The sequence below is a fragment of the Natrix helvetica genome (assembly GCF_964273705.1).
Source record: "Natrix helvetica genome assembly, chromosome: 5".
Classification (NCBI taxonomy): domain Eukaryota; kingdom Metazoa; phylum Chordata; class Lepidosauria; order Squamata; family Natricidae; genus Natrix; species Natrix helvetica.
Genome location: NC_138551.1, coordinates 10,491,924 through 10,505,835, shown reverse-complemented (window position 1 = coordinate 10,505,835; position 13,912 = coordinate 10,491,924). Strand labels below are relative to the sequence as shown.

Below are 13,912 nucleotides of genomic sequence, written 5' to 3'. Positions count from 1 at the left end.
ACAGGTGAAGAATGAGGCAGTGGTTGAGGCCCGGACTGCCCATGCCACTGCCTGGTGGCCATGCTGCAGAGTGAGATCTGCTTTCTTGTCCTCTGGTTTAAGGACATCTTCTGGGTCCCCCGGCATATTGGCTGAAGGATAGAGGGCAGTTACCAGGGTGTCAATAGCTTGGATCGACAGGAACTGAGCCAATTGGTTGGCCACGTTGAAGAATTTCTTGTCAGAAGCCGATGGAGTCGGACCAGAGGTGGGAGCTTCCCACTGACGCTGCACCAGGTCAATGATGATCTTTGGGGTAGGTATCATTTCTGATGGAGGAGCCTGTTCGGAAAACAGGGTGTCTGCGGACATAGTCGCCGGGCGGGGAGGGGGGGGCACCGGCTGCGTGCCAAAATTTGAAGCCATTTTGGGCTGGCTGCTTGTTGGATTGAGCTTCCCTTTGCTGCAAACCAGCTGCAATGCCCTGTGAAATGGCAGTTGCAATGATGTCTTGGAAATTGACCATGCAGAGGGGATTAGGTTGGCTAATGCCGGCTGAAGTAGATGGGATACTGTCTACCCTGTGCAAAGTGGGAGGTGCCAGTGATGCTGCAGGAGTCACAGCTGGATTTATCTCCTGCGTTGGCCCCGATACCTGACACATCAATGGGAAAAAGAGGGTTAAGGGAAGCCTCCAGGAGAAAGCTGTAAAGCCAATTGCATCTGGGCAAGCTGAGGCAAATCAGTACGATTAGAGGGAAGCTTCTTGGAAGCAGCTGTCCTGTAAATGCGTTCTAACGCCGCCTTCTCATAATGAGAAGCAGGTTTAGAGGATTTCTTAGACTTGCCAGTTTTTGCTGAGGTCTTTAAGGGCTTCTTGTGCCCCTTGGTGGTGCCAGAGGAGGCAGAGGTGGAGGCAGTGGGGGTGGGGGGAGCTCCCACTTGTTCCTCCACCACCTGGGGAATGCTAACCTCGGCAGTAATCTCCCTGCTAACGCTCATTGCTTCAGAGGCTATGGCGGCCGCCATTTTGACAGGAAAAAAGGCGCACAAATACGAAAATGGTGCTTTGCGCCTTTTTTCCAACGGTCCCAGTCACTGAAAGCAAGGTGGTTGTTTTAACTGCGCATCGCTCTGCAAGCTGAATTCCCCGCTTTTGAAGGCTTGGGTCGCTCTGTGGTAGCTGAAAGACACTCAAGTGACTACCAATCAATCAAGGCTACCGCAGTTCGCCGCTCTTCTGCAAGCAGGAGTGGCGGAGCGTTTCCCGGCGTGATAGAATGTCCAGAGCTCACAGGGGAAGCTGACAGTTCCGGAGCGCAAGCAGAGAAGGACCAGCGGCGAAGGCAGGGGCACGCGGCGGCGGTGGACTTGAAAGACGCAAACCTCGCAGGCAATATAATAATTCAAGCCACTCTCGCTTTTTCAAACTGCAAACGAGTACTTTAAACCGCCTTCGCCTGATAACACCGTAAAGCCCTGAAAGGGCTTAAAGACACCGACCCATGAAGGCTCTTCAGCTCTGTGAGGAGCTTTAGTCAGCCAGGGTCACTCCTGCATGATGGAATCAAGACGATTTCCATACTCACAAAGGCAATACCACAACTATTCCTCTCAACATAGGAACAAGGCGATAATGCATCCTCCTCATTGAGGGACTGAGTTGGAACTGGGCTTTGCCTAGAGACAGGGGCGTGGTTTCAATTAACTGTCAGGCTCAGTCCTTGCAATGAGTGGATGAAGGTCAACCCAGCCTGGATGCTACCTCAGATATCTTTCAGATTTTAACAAAACTCAGCCAGCACTACTAGTCAGGTGACCCAGAGAAACCTCCAAGTGTTTCAACAACCCTCTAAAATTGGTGTCAAATTCATCAGGACTTTTTCCCCCTTCACTAAACCAGGCATGGGTGTGACCAGCACGGCGTTTGAAAACCCTGCTCTAAAAAGATACAAATGACCAGCTGACTGCAAGGAATATAAATCCTTCAATTCCCCACTAACCTGTCAGAGCTGAAGCTTCTTAGATAAGAAGCAAAACATCTTCAAAAGAAAAAAACGAAGTCCAGTTGTCTCCTAAAAAAGCACCTTTGGGACAACCATGACCTGGATGGCTGAGAATCTAATTTTGCCAAAACTCAACCACACGGAGCTAAACACAGCTGGGCTTTGTCTGCACACACCCTCCCCCATAACAATTGCTTGATTTCCCCTTTCCTTAAGAAATTCTTTTCTGTATCCAGAATGCAAACTTGTTTTGCTACAGTATTGTCATTTCCAACATTTCTGAATGTTTGTATTTCAACTTCCAGTTTTGTTTTTGTCGCCCATTTTAAAAATCAAATCGATGCAAACTAATTAGGCTAAACCAAAGCAAAAATAGAATGATAGAAACTGATACTGAATGCCTGATGTAACCCATCATGCTCTCCCACTATGACCTCACCCTATTCCAGCAGAAAAAGGTAAGGCCTGTAATCATAAAGGCATGCTTCTGGTCATTTGAAATTTAGGTTAACTTTAAAAAAATTTAGACCACTAAGTTTTCAACTAAAGTTTTCAACATCCTTCATTAGAACGTAGTGATAAAATACTTAGGAAAAGCAAGAGAAGAAATAAGAAAAATAGTAAGCAAGGTTGGCAATCTGGCCAATAGTTTTTCACTAACCTGAATAAACTTATTGCTCAAAGTGCTTCTGGGTTTATGAAAATAGGAGACGCATTCCATACATTTCCCTTACCATTCAGGCAAGTCCAACTTTTTGCATTTGTACAGAGTAATATATTAAGCTTGGTCTTTAGCTTTCTCCAACTATAATCATTAAAAGTAACTAATTTTTAAGGAGAAAAAGCAAAGCCTTAGGTTTCCTGGCCATTCTTGAGTAGACAAATAGAATTTGTAATTAAAGTGGTCAACATTTAGGACAATACCCAGAGACTGGCTTGTCTAATCAGTCTAGCATTGGTCACCAACCATGGACCGCTGGTGGTCCGTGAGAAAATTTTGGTGGTCCACAGAAAAAATATTTTTTGTATTGCACTAAATACTATTTATCTTTTAAAAAAATCATATTAGTAGTCCGTGGGATTTAGAATTATTTAGTGGTCCCTGAGGTCCGAAAGGTTGGTGACCCCTGCTCAATAGTACTGTTGAGATAGCAGTTTGGTGTCAACTTGAACAAGATCTCCATTACTTATCTACTATCTGTAGGTGACCTGTGTGGCAATACAACTGAAGCACCGTGAATTAACTCAACATTAGGTATAGTTAGTCCTTAACTGATGCCTGATCACTTAGTTACTGATCAAAGTTACAACCTATCTCCCCAAGAGTTACTTATTACCTGATGTTGAAGTTGTGATGGCTGCCCCGTTATGCCAGCATTTATAGCTATTTATAGACATTCAAATCAGTCACTTGATGACTGCTTAACGACCAGCATGATTTATGAATGTAATAAGTGACAGCCATAAGTCAAAGACTACATGTACCACTAGCTCCACAGACAGAACACAAATCATTTGCTACTATTATGTATAGCTGAATGTGGCACACGTGCAGGTACATATCTGGCAGCCTGTATAAAGATTGAAAACGGAAACCCAGAACTACACTGCCAATTTCCAAAAAGCATCCAGTTCATCCAATGAAGTGAATATATAATATTTTATTGAACATTCAAACTTCATTAAGACATGTGCAATATGGCAATTTAATGGGTTTAAACCCTAAGACAATGGTAATGATTGCTTGCAGGGTTTAGCAACAGGGTCCAGATCACACATAACACTAATTAAATACTTTATTCAATAAATACATACCAAACAAAAATGCATTTTTATGTTCTTATAAAATATTAGTAATTTTAAAAGGCCTTTCCAATTTACTCTAATATAGGATTATAACATACAATAAAGGCAGGTATGCTAGTTTAACATAATTGGCTGATTTTATACAGCACTTATATCTTTTAGTCCATAAGTAAATTATTAAATGATAAAGAACATCTAGCACTACCACTTCTACAGAACTAGGAAATAAATTTCTAATAAAGAAAAAATATACAGACCCCATGACTTTCCACCCAACCCCAACAGTCTAAACCCTAAAGAAGAGAAAGCCAATGGCTCTCCCCCACAAAAGCTCACGACAAAATGTCGCTTTGCTTATCAAAAATCTGTATTTCTGATCCGTAATGAGCATTGAGACAAGATTCAATGTATCCCCCAAGAAGCACAATGCACGTTGTGGATCGCCTGGTCAGCAATAGCGAGCACTGCATTCCAAAAACATCTCAACCCAGGGATTAAATGAGGTCAGCCACATTCATCGGCATTTCCTCCACTGTAGTATTGTAGAAAGTCTCAATATCCCGAAGGATCCGCCTGTCCTCCTCAGTGATAAAATTTATAGCCACACCTTTCCTGCCAAAACGACCACCTCGGCCAATCCTGCAAACAAAGCAAAGACATTGAACATTACTCTAGTCTTCTTTGACAAATAACAAAACCTGTTTTGGGGTGAGGGAGCAGAAACTAGTAATGACACTCATTGCCAGATTAATGTTATTACAATCTCTTATGCTATTTTGTTGGCCTGAGCATTTTAAAAACATAGTAAATATTGACTAATACTTTGATTACAGAACAGCTTCTCAGTTTTGGTGTAGACAGGATATTACATTCAACGGGACTCCCAAATAATTTTTTTGCTGATCTCATTCCCTCCTTATTTTGGAGAACTTTGGCAAAAAGTTCTCCCACACCATTTCTTCTGAACACGGACAGAGCTTGATGTCAGCCTCCAAATTACCAAGCTTGTTTTAAATCAGAGAGACTCTCATTCCAATTGAAGTTCTTAAAAGCCAAGAGTTAATATTGTATTTTCAAAGATACAAAAAAAAAACTTTTATTCATCAGTGGGAAAACTTATCACCATCTGTCAAAACGAACAACTTAAAAATTAAACAGTACTGGGCACACAGTAGATCTACAGGTTGACAAACTCACAACTTCTGCTTCTACCTGGTCAAACCATTAAGAGCTTTTTAAGACAAACATAGCTCACAACAGTCATTACAAAAGAAAAGTATATAAATACCAACTCGCTCGTTATGCAAACAGTGTGCCGCTTACGAATCCACGTCCTAAATTACGTCGTCGTTTCTGAGCACCATCTCGTCATCAACTGGGCTAGCGACTCCTGTATTTTTTTGTATCAAGTAATAAGGTACAATTTACTTCATTTACGGACAAAGCCACTAAGATAGACAACAGCTTAGGGAGGTAATTTTAAAGTTCTAGAAGACACCAGAGAAAGAATCCCACTGTAAGAGGAACCAAAGGAGGCAGTGGAGGCATTGGCACAAAGAAATGTCCAATAAAGCAATGTTAAGCTAACAACAACTTTATGAAAAGCGCAAACCTCTGAACATGTTTTCCTAAAATCACAATAATACACAATGGCAACTTCTTTAAAACATGTTTGCAAACTTCAAGCATCTGACTAAGAAGATTAATTTAGCAGTCTTCGCTATCTTTAGTAATTATCAAAAATTGAATAAACAAGTTTTCCCACTGTTTTGTTTCATTGGCTAATCAAGAAGCTCTGCCCCTCCCATCCTCAACACACTATGCGGGCGCACAATAAACACACACACATTATATAATGCAAGAAAGCGAGGGAGGTTTGAAGATGTGAAGGTTCAGACTTCAGAATTGAAATTCAAAAATTCAACTTACCTGTGAATATAGTTTTCACGATTGGTTGGCAGATCGTAATTTATAACCAACGATACTTGCTGCACGTCAATGCCACGAGCCTGTAAAACAAAGGCAAAGCACTGAACAGCACACTTCAAGCCTGGAGGTCAAGGTATCTCAATTCTGCTGGACAATATAGTTTTAAGATACTGCAGTTAATAAGTCCACAGCATGGTATGGACTTGCTCTACCAAGAGCTTGGGAAACTTAGGTTACAATGACCCACATCAAACAAATCAGTGACTACTGAAACTCACCAGCAAATCAGTAGTAATTAGGACACGGCTTGATCCTGACCTAAACTCTCTCATGATAACATCTCGCTCCTTCTGATCCATGTCACCATGCTGTAGAGATTTTTCATAATACAAAGAGTTAACCAGCTTTTATTGCTTCGAGTTTTGCTAGTCAATTTAAAAAAAATGCAGGCCTTTCAAATAAGCTAGCATCTTTTACTGTATTCTATTGTGCACTACACAAGAGGAATTGAGCAGGTGGGACAGTCAGTAGACACAAGCATAATCCAGTATTTTTTTAAAAAAAATATTTCTAAGAGAATCTGGTGTTCAGTCCCTGGAGGAGGACCAATTCCTAAAACAAACCAAGGACCTACTGATGAAACTACAACATGACTTCTGATGTGTTACATTTAAATTCATGAAGTAAGTTTGGGGCAGATTGAAGCATTTTCTCAGCCATTAAATACCAGCCTTGATACAGCTCAGGGAATTGGAATAAGGGGCATGTCCCAATATTTTGCATTTGAACCATATCATAGAACCTATCTTCGGATAAATTCTTACCAGAGCAGAAACAGTGAAGTCTCTTGCATGCATTTTCTCTGTAAGCCAATCTACTTTCCTTCTTGTATTGAGGAAAATAACAGCCTGGGTAATAGTCAAAGTTTCATACAAATCACACAGGGTATCCAGCTTCCATTCCTGTGAAATTAAGGAAGCGATCATAAGCACAGAAAAGAACAGTGCAAAATAAAACTTTCAGCACTATATAGTGTTGCACCAAGTCTCCAGACTAGGACACTGGACATTAAGAAAGAGGTCCACCCAAGTCACACTTGATTCAGTGCATTTCTTCTTCTTCTTGTGTGTACCGTGCTAGCATTACCACAAAAGCCAAGGAAATACCCCAACTTGTGCAGTTTTAGCATAGTGCTTGTAACAAGAAGTCAAACTAGCTTCACTGGTTCATCGTCTTCCTTACCTCTCTTTCCACATTAATGTAGAATTGCTTGATACCCTCAAGAGTCAATTCTTCTTTCTTCACTAGAATACGAATAGGGTCTCTCATGAACTTTTTGGTCACTTCTAATACATCCATTGGCATAGTTGCAGAGAGCAATACAACCTGGTTCCAGAAAATTAAAAGATTAGTCTGCCCAAAGGTTTAAGAAGCGAATGTATGAAACCAAGCGTCTTTGTCTGCTACAGCATCAAAACAGACAAAGATAGAATAGAGACAATTTTGTTTTATGCAGGGGGAACGACAATACAGCACTTCACAGCTACATTGTAACTTTACCTGCATTATTACATGACTGCATCAAGTTTCACTTTACCTGAATGTTTGTGCTTAACTTCTGAAAAATTTCATAGATCTGATCCTTAAACCCCCGGCTTAACATTTCATCTGCTTCATCTAAGACAAACATTTTGATCCATTTAGGTGCTACAAAGAAAAAAACCAGACTCCGTTGAAGTATTCTTATAAATAATACTTTGCGTTATTAAAATGTCACTTTTACTTAAAAGTAACAAAACCAAGAATTTTTAAACCAATGCCTACTTTGATATATCCTATAGAGATTTCAAATCAGCATTCAAGTACTTACACAGGTAGCGTCTATTTAACATATCAAATACACGTCCAGGAGTTCCCACCACAATGTGGGGAGCCTCTGCTTGGAGCTTCTGCATCTCATTGCGAACATTTGTACCACCAATGCAAGCATGACAAGTGGCGCCCATATAATCTCCAAGTGCCAAAATAACTTTCTGGATCTGAAATGACATAAATCTCAATTAGAATTTTACTATTGGGGTCTATGTGTGTCTCTACCATGTTTCCATTGGCTAGTTTCCCAATGGATTCATAATATAGCAATAGCACTTATATATCGCTTCATATAGTGCTTTTAACAACCCTTTCTAAACGGTTTACAATGTCAGCCCATTGCCCCAACAATCTGAGTCCTCATTTTACCATCTTTGGACGGTTGAGTCAACTTTGAGCCACTCCGGATTGAACTCCTGGCAGTGAGCAGTGACGTAAACTGCAATATGCAATACTGCATTCTAACCATTGTGCTACTACGGCTCTTAACATAAAACTGACAGCCACATATCTCATATTTGATGAGGAAGCTCAAATGAGATCTGACAATCTTTCTCTACCCACAAATACCATATTTGTAGAATCTCAATTGATACTGCAGGAAGAGGGAATTTTGGCTCTGTAAAATAAAGCTGACAGCTAGCCAAGAACCATACGCTCATTATGACACCATACCAAAAACACTATCAGGCATTTCTCTATAGACAAGCAGACTCAATCTAGTCTTTTGGAATTATCAGTTAAGTAAGCAAGATAAAACTGACCCTCCTTATTAGATGACACAAAACTAGCAGAGGTCTACAAATCATTTAAATCTGAAATATTTCAAGTTCAAAAACAGGCCCCTCAAATGTCACCCCGAAAGGTTCTCAAGAGCTCTCCCAAAAATGTTCAGGTCATTATTGCTGAATACCTCCAATAAGTCCAGAAACATGTGGAAACTTGAAATGTTCTGTACACCTCAATTTTAAAATCAGATGTTGATGCATAACAACTTGTGCAGCTGACATGATCAAAAAAGCTATTTACTGCTAAAAATAACTGGGGTTGTTGCTTTGCCCTCAAGGAATAACTTATTAAGCAGTACGGTGAGTAGATACGTAATTGCATTTTAGCTGTATGCTCAGATGCACCAGGAGTGTTTTTCTAAGATACTTTGGGTTACTCTCCGCATGAACATTTTCTTTCACCAACAAAAGCATAGCACAGTATTGCTGTAAAATTGGCCTTCAATTTCTTCAACATCACCACCAGATTATAGTATTGGTGCCAGTTTGGTGTAGTCATTAAGACAGTGGATTAAAAAGAGACCCTTAGTTCATTCAAGTTCCTGCTTGACCATGAAAGCCACTGGAGAACCCTGGGCCAGTCTCTCAGTTCAGCTTACCTCACAGGGTTGTTGTGGGGAAAATAGGAAAAGGAATGTTTGTTAGGTAGGTTCACTGCCTTATTTGTAAAAATAGACTGAATATCAATAAAAAAATTAATAAAAATTTAAATATAGTTCTGCAAAAATGCAGTTCAAAATAGAGGCCAAGAGACTGACACAGTACAATTTGCACACATATAGAGATAAACTGATTACATGCACACAGGCATTTTCATGTTGCAGAAACTACATGCCTTCTCAGAGTACTTTTCCTCAGAGAAATTGTTTGCATTTTGCATTTTAACAATTTTCACTTAAGCTCCTGCAGCTATTACTGCACTTCATTCCATTATGTGCCTGTCGTATCTGATATCCTGACCTTTTCCAGATTTATTAACCTAAAGGCAATGAGCAGCCATTACAAACTTGCAAGAAATCCTGCTGTTATGTTACAACACTTGAAACCTATGCAACATGTAAGCAGCTTTTTCAACTACATTATCGATACCTGTTGAGCCAGTTCTCTGGTGGGGGCCAATACTAGTGCTTGGGTCTCCTTGAGATCAATCTCCAACTGTTGCAGGATTGAAATAGCAAATGTGGCTGTCTTGCCAGTACCTGACTGAGCTTGAGCAATCACATCATACCCTAAAAAAAGGATAGATATTTACTGCTCTCACACAACACATTAAGGTTGCAATTTAACTGTACATTTCCTTTTCAAGTGATCAGAGTTACAAATAGTCTCCATTTTTAGGTCAGTCCCGAAAGATGGAATACCATCATCTCACTTCACAAGGAAATATGAATTTCCACCCAAGGCAGAGCAGCTCAGACCAAAACTTTGTGTCTATTAAAAAAAATCTTCACTATGGCTTACCTTTAATACATGGAATAATAGCACGTTGCTGGATAGCTGAAGGCTTCTCAAAACCATAGGCATAAATTCCTCTCAGAAGGGATTCCTTTAAATTCATGTCATCGAAATTGTCAACAATTTCATTCCAATTGCTCTGCAAGAAGAAAAAGCAAATTTTAATATGCCTCATCATCTTTCTACACAGGCTTGTAAAAAACAACTATCACTAACATACTAACCTCAATGACACCATCAGGATCCATTCCCTCGGGGCCATGGTCTCTATCAAGTAAGAGAAGCATACATTGTCAACCAAATTTAAGAATTCTTGAATTCTTATCAGTATAACATATCTGAAAGCTGTCAAATATGCAGTAATTATTGCTAAGACCATATCTAGTCAACAGTTAAGTGTACTGCTTCACAATTTTTCTAACATTACTAAATCACTCATGATCATATACATCACACCATTAAAAAATCCTGAAAAAATAAGTAGTTCCATTTAATAACTTGTTGTTTCACACTAATCTACTTATGTTAGCACAGTACATGCAGTCCTTGACTTAGAACCATTCATTTAGTGACTGTTCAAAGGCACAGAAGGGACTTATAAGCCCTTTTCATACTATGATTCTTGTAGCATCCGCGTGGTCATGTGATCAAAATTCAAATGCTTGGCAACTGGCTACAATTTTTGACATTTGCAGTATAGTGGGATCACATAGCTATTTTGTGGAACCTTCTGACAAGTCAAACTAATAAGGGGAGCCTGATTCTCTTAGCAACTCTCTCAACTTAACTGTGATTCATTTAACAACCACGGCAAGAAAAGTTGTAAAATGGGGCAAAACTCACAACTGATTTGCATGACAATGGAAATTTCAGACTCAATTGTGGTCATTGTCAAGGACTATCAGTAGTATTTTGCTTGCAATGTACATTAAGAATGCATGACTTCTCAAAATGTACAGATAGTCCTCAATTTACAAGTTTGTTTAATGACCATTCAAAATTACAAGGACCCTGAAAAATGTGACTTATGACAGTGGCAACCATAGTCACATCTCCATGGCCATGTGATCAAAATTCAGACACTTGGCAACTGCGATGGTTGCACTATCCAGGGGTCATGTGATCATCCTTTACAATCTTAACAGGGACGCCAGATTCACTTAACCACGTTACTAACTTAACTGCAGTGATTCACTTAATAACTGTGGCAAGAAAGGTTGTAAAATGAGGCAAAACCCATTTAGCAGCAAAAATTTTGGGCCCAATTTTAAGTCAAGGACTATTTGTACATCCCTTCTAAAGCCTTTAGAGTGCATTTAATTATGGACTACCTCTCCAGGTTCCCTCAAAAGTACCTTCCCTACTTTATGTTATCCTCACAACTCTGGGTTGTCTGTGACTGAAGATCACAACTGGCAATTGTTATTGCAATTCTACATTTACTGTCTCACTGGCGCTATGAAAATCCGCCTGCATTGAAATATTTAAGCCTCAATCACATTATGGTGTGCATTTGGGAAGCCATCATTCATCCTTCTCTCATATGAGAGGGGAAAGAAAGCAAGCTTTCAAATGCTCTGCATTGATCTCTGATGCTAATAGTAATACCCTGGGGAAGTCAAAATACAGCAGGCCACAGCATACATTTGCTCTGCTTTTGCCATAATACTTGGCAGTGATCTATATAAAGTATTTGGCTAAATTTTGTTGTGTTCCCCTGTAGGAAGTTATCACCCAGCCCTCTCCCAGAAAAATGAAATATCCTAGGAAATATTGAAATGGCAGAATATTATATTTCCCTGGATGTGAGAAGGAAGAAACATGTTTTAAATTGAGAATAGCTCCCTGTAGCTTCCTGCCTCCACCCACTTTGTCAATGGCCATTAAGAAGGCCAAGGTAGTCCACTTTACATAATAAAGAGTTCTCCTCTTCAGCTCCAGAGTAATGGGATTAAGGCAGGATAATATTGCCTTTTACTCAACTGACCACATGGCATCTGAGAATTCAACCAAACCTGGACTCAGCCTAGAGAGTTGCCCTTGCATGGGCCCATGTGAGTCTGACATTTTAAAAAATTAAAATTATTTTTAATTTTGGGGTAGATTTTAGGGGTTGATTTTAACGTTGTTCTTAGTTGTATTTTACTGTAGTTTGTATATTGCCTCTATCTATATGTATGTATGGTGTTTTTTACCCTGACTGTACACCGCCCGGAGTCCCTTTGGGGAGAGGGAGCGGTTTATAAATTTAAATAAAGTTAAAGTTAAAGACAACCAATCAGAATACATTTCTTACACAGGAACAGGAAGCAGAGGTGGGACTAAGCAGGTTATAAAAAGCCTAGCAAGCCCCTCCATCTTCCCATCTCTTCTTCTCCACCAACATTGAAGCATGTGATCACCTTTTCTGTTCAAGACTCAGGCCATGTGGTCCTGTCCACCATTAAAACCATCTTTCCAAGCAGCCTCCATGTCTCCAGTGTCTTTTTCCCCACTTGGAGCCGAACCCAGGACATTTCTTTCAACACCCCAAAAACACTTTAAAGTGTTAAATCTATTTTCCTTGCCTTTAAAATCTAGTCCTAGAAAATAATACTTTTCCCCAACGTCTATGGAGATTCTCAGTGATCCAGGTCATAGTTGTGACCCAAAGGTGCCTTTTGAAAAGGCAAACTGAACTTTCAGTTCTGGAGAACTGAAGCGATTCAGATCTGGAGATCAGAAGCGATTCTTCTTCAAAGAACAACAAGAAAATCCAACTACCTCTTGAAAAAGCACCTTTGGGACTTTCCCCCAAATTTCAATTGAGTTTTTTGGGGGTAAAAAAGGACCTCTCATCACCTCAAAAAAGAAATGGCAAGCCAATGATAGCTGTGGACTGTGTATATACACCGTAGGCTTAATAATCAAATAAGTAGATGCCTGCATGCAAACATCCTTATGGCTTATTTTCAATCGGGACCCAGCATGGCAGATCCAATCAATTTTAGGATTCCCACCTGCGAAAAGAATCCATTGGGTTGCCTAGGCAACCCAGTCCACGTGGAACCCCAAAATGACCGTCTCTTGCAAGGCTTCGTGGAATGAAGAAAACGGGGAAGGAGGGAAGGCCCGTATGCAATAGGGGCGAAGGAGGAAAATGATTTATCAAGCGAGGGAAACGTGGAGAGAGGAACGTTATCACCGCGCCATTCCGGGCCTTCTCTTCCCCTCAAAAAGTCCGCCGAACTCTCGCGAGAGCTCCACCCTCTCGAAGTCGAGCGCAAGCCGGTGACAGACGAGGCTGCCGGCAAACCAACGGCCTACCAGCCGCGCCCCTCCCTGTTCTTCTCCTCACCCCACCCCCCCCACCCGTGGACGAAAATGGACTCATCCGAGGCGGCCGCCCGCCCGCTTGGGCGAGACCATGTGGTGGCTCGAAGGGAGGGCAACAGGGCCATCTACTGCACGCTCGAGACCAACGGTCGGATTTTCCGTCAAAGATTTTCCCGGACAAGCCGCTTGAGGCACTGGCGAGGGAGAAGACCTCTCCTTATCCCAAGGGCAGGAGGAGGAGGCAGCGCAGCCAGAAAGGGACGCTCCCCGCGGCGGACACCTCCAGAAACCACCCGCTTGTTCTCATCACACCTACAGCCCTGAATAAGCTTCTCTTTAAAAAGCCTCCCCCGCCGTCTTCTCTTCGCCCGCGCCGGAATATACCTGCTGTAATCCGCGGATCCACCTGACATGTTCCGATTGCTGCCGCTCTCCTCAACTGAAAAGGCAGCGTCGCCGCGGCGCCCGCTTTATATATCCCTCCCCCCTGGCCGGATCTACTTTTACTCCCCTTCCTCCCCCCCCTTCTTTTCGTCCTTCTTGCGGAGGAGTATGAGAATTTAATGGCAGGGGGATCCCGTGCAGGTCTGCCCTACCCCCTTTCCTATCCATGGACACATCTCAGGCCCAGGGAGGGTGATCAGGAAAGAGAGAGAGAGAGAGAGAGAGAGAAAGAAAGAAAGAAAAAAAACGGATTATTCCAGGCGGACCTCAACGGCTGGCTCGGGGCCGTAAAAAGGAACGGAGCCCGGCGGGAGGGAC

The 13,912-nt window shown here is 41.4% G+C and overlaps 1 protein-coding gene across 3 annotated transcripts; it reads right to left on the bottom strand.

Moving 5' to 3' along the window:
- Positions 1-3,626: 3,626 nt before the first annotated feature.
- On the bottom strand, positions 3,627-13,639 carry EIF4A2 (eukaryotic translation initiation factor 4A2). 3 transcript variants are annotated; one of them, XR_014175490.1, is made up of 12 exons: positions 13,535-13,639; positions 10,060-10,102; positions 9,842-9,974; positions 9,470-9,609; positions 7,591-7,759; positions 7,318-7,427; positions 6,963-7,106; positions 6,545-6,682; positions 5,999-6,088; positions 5,721-5,800; positions 5,084-5,181; positions 4,288-4,430 (listed from the first exon to the last, which is right to left on the bottom strand). XR_014175490.1 is itself a non-coding variant. In XM_081954208.1 (11 exons), exons 1-11 carry the CDS (start codon positions 13,561-13,563, stop codon positions 4,286-4,288), a joined length of 1,221 nt encoding a protein of 406 aa, XP_081810334.1. In that variant the 5' UTR covers positions 13,564-13,639; the 3' UTR covers positions 3,627-4,285. The 3 variants fall into 3 exon arrangements, 1 of the variants encoding a protein (XP_081810334.1); XR_014175491.1 differs by having other exon boundaries at positions 4,293-4,430; positions 5,080-5,181; XM_081954208.1 differs by lacking the exon at positions 5,084-5,181 and having other exon boundaries at positions 3,627-4,430.
- Positions 13,640-13,912: the final 273 nt, after the last annotated feature.

Bases quoted from the DNA above. Each gene is read 5' to 3' on its own strand.
- EIF4A2 (XM_081954208.1), bottom strand. From the start codon at position 13,563: ATGTCAGGTGGATCCGCGGATTACAGCAG. The intron at 9,610-9,841 runs GTAAGCCATAGT...TCCTTTTTTTAG, and splicing joins TATTATTCCATGTATTAAAG to GGTATGATGTGATTGCTCAA. The intron at 6,683-6,962 runs GTAAGGAAGACG...TTAATTTCACAG, and splicing joins ACATTAATGTGGAAAGAGAG to GAATGGAAGCTGGATACCCT.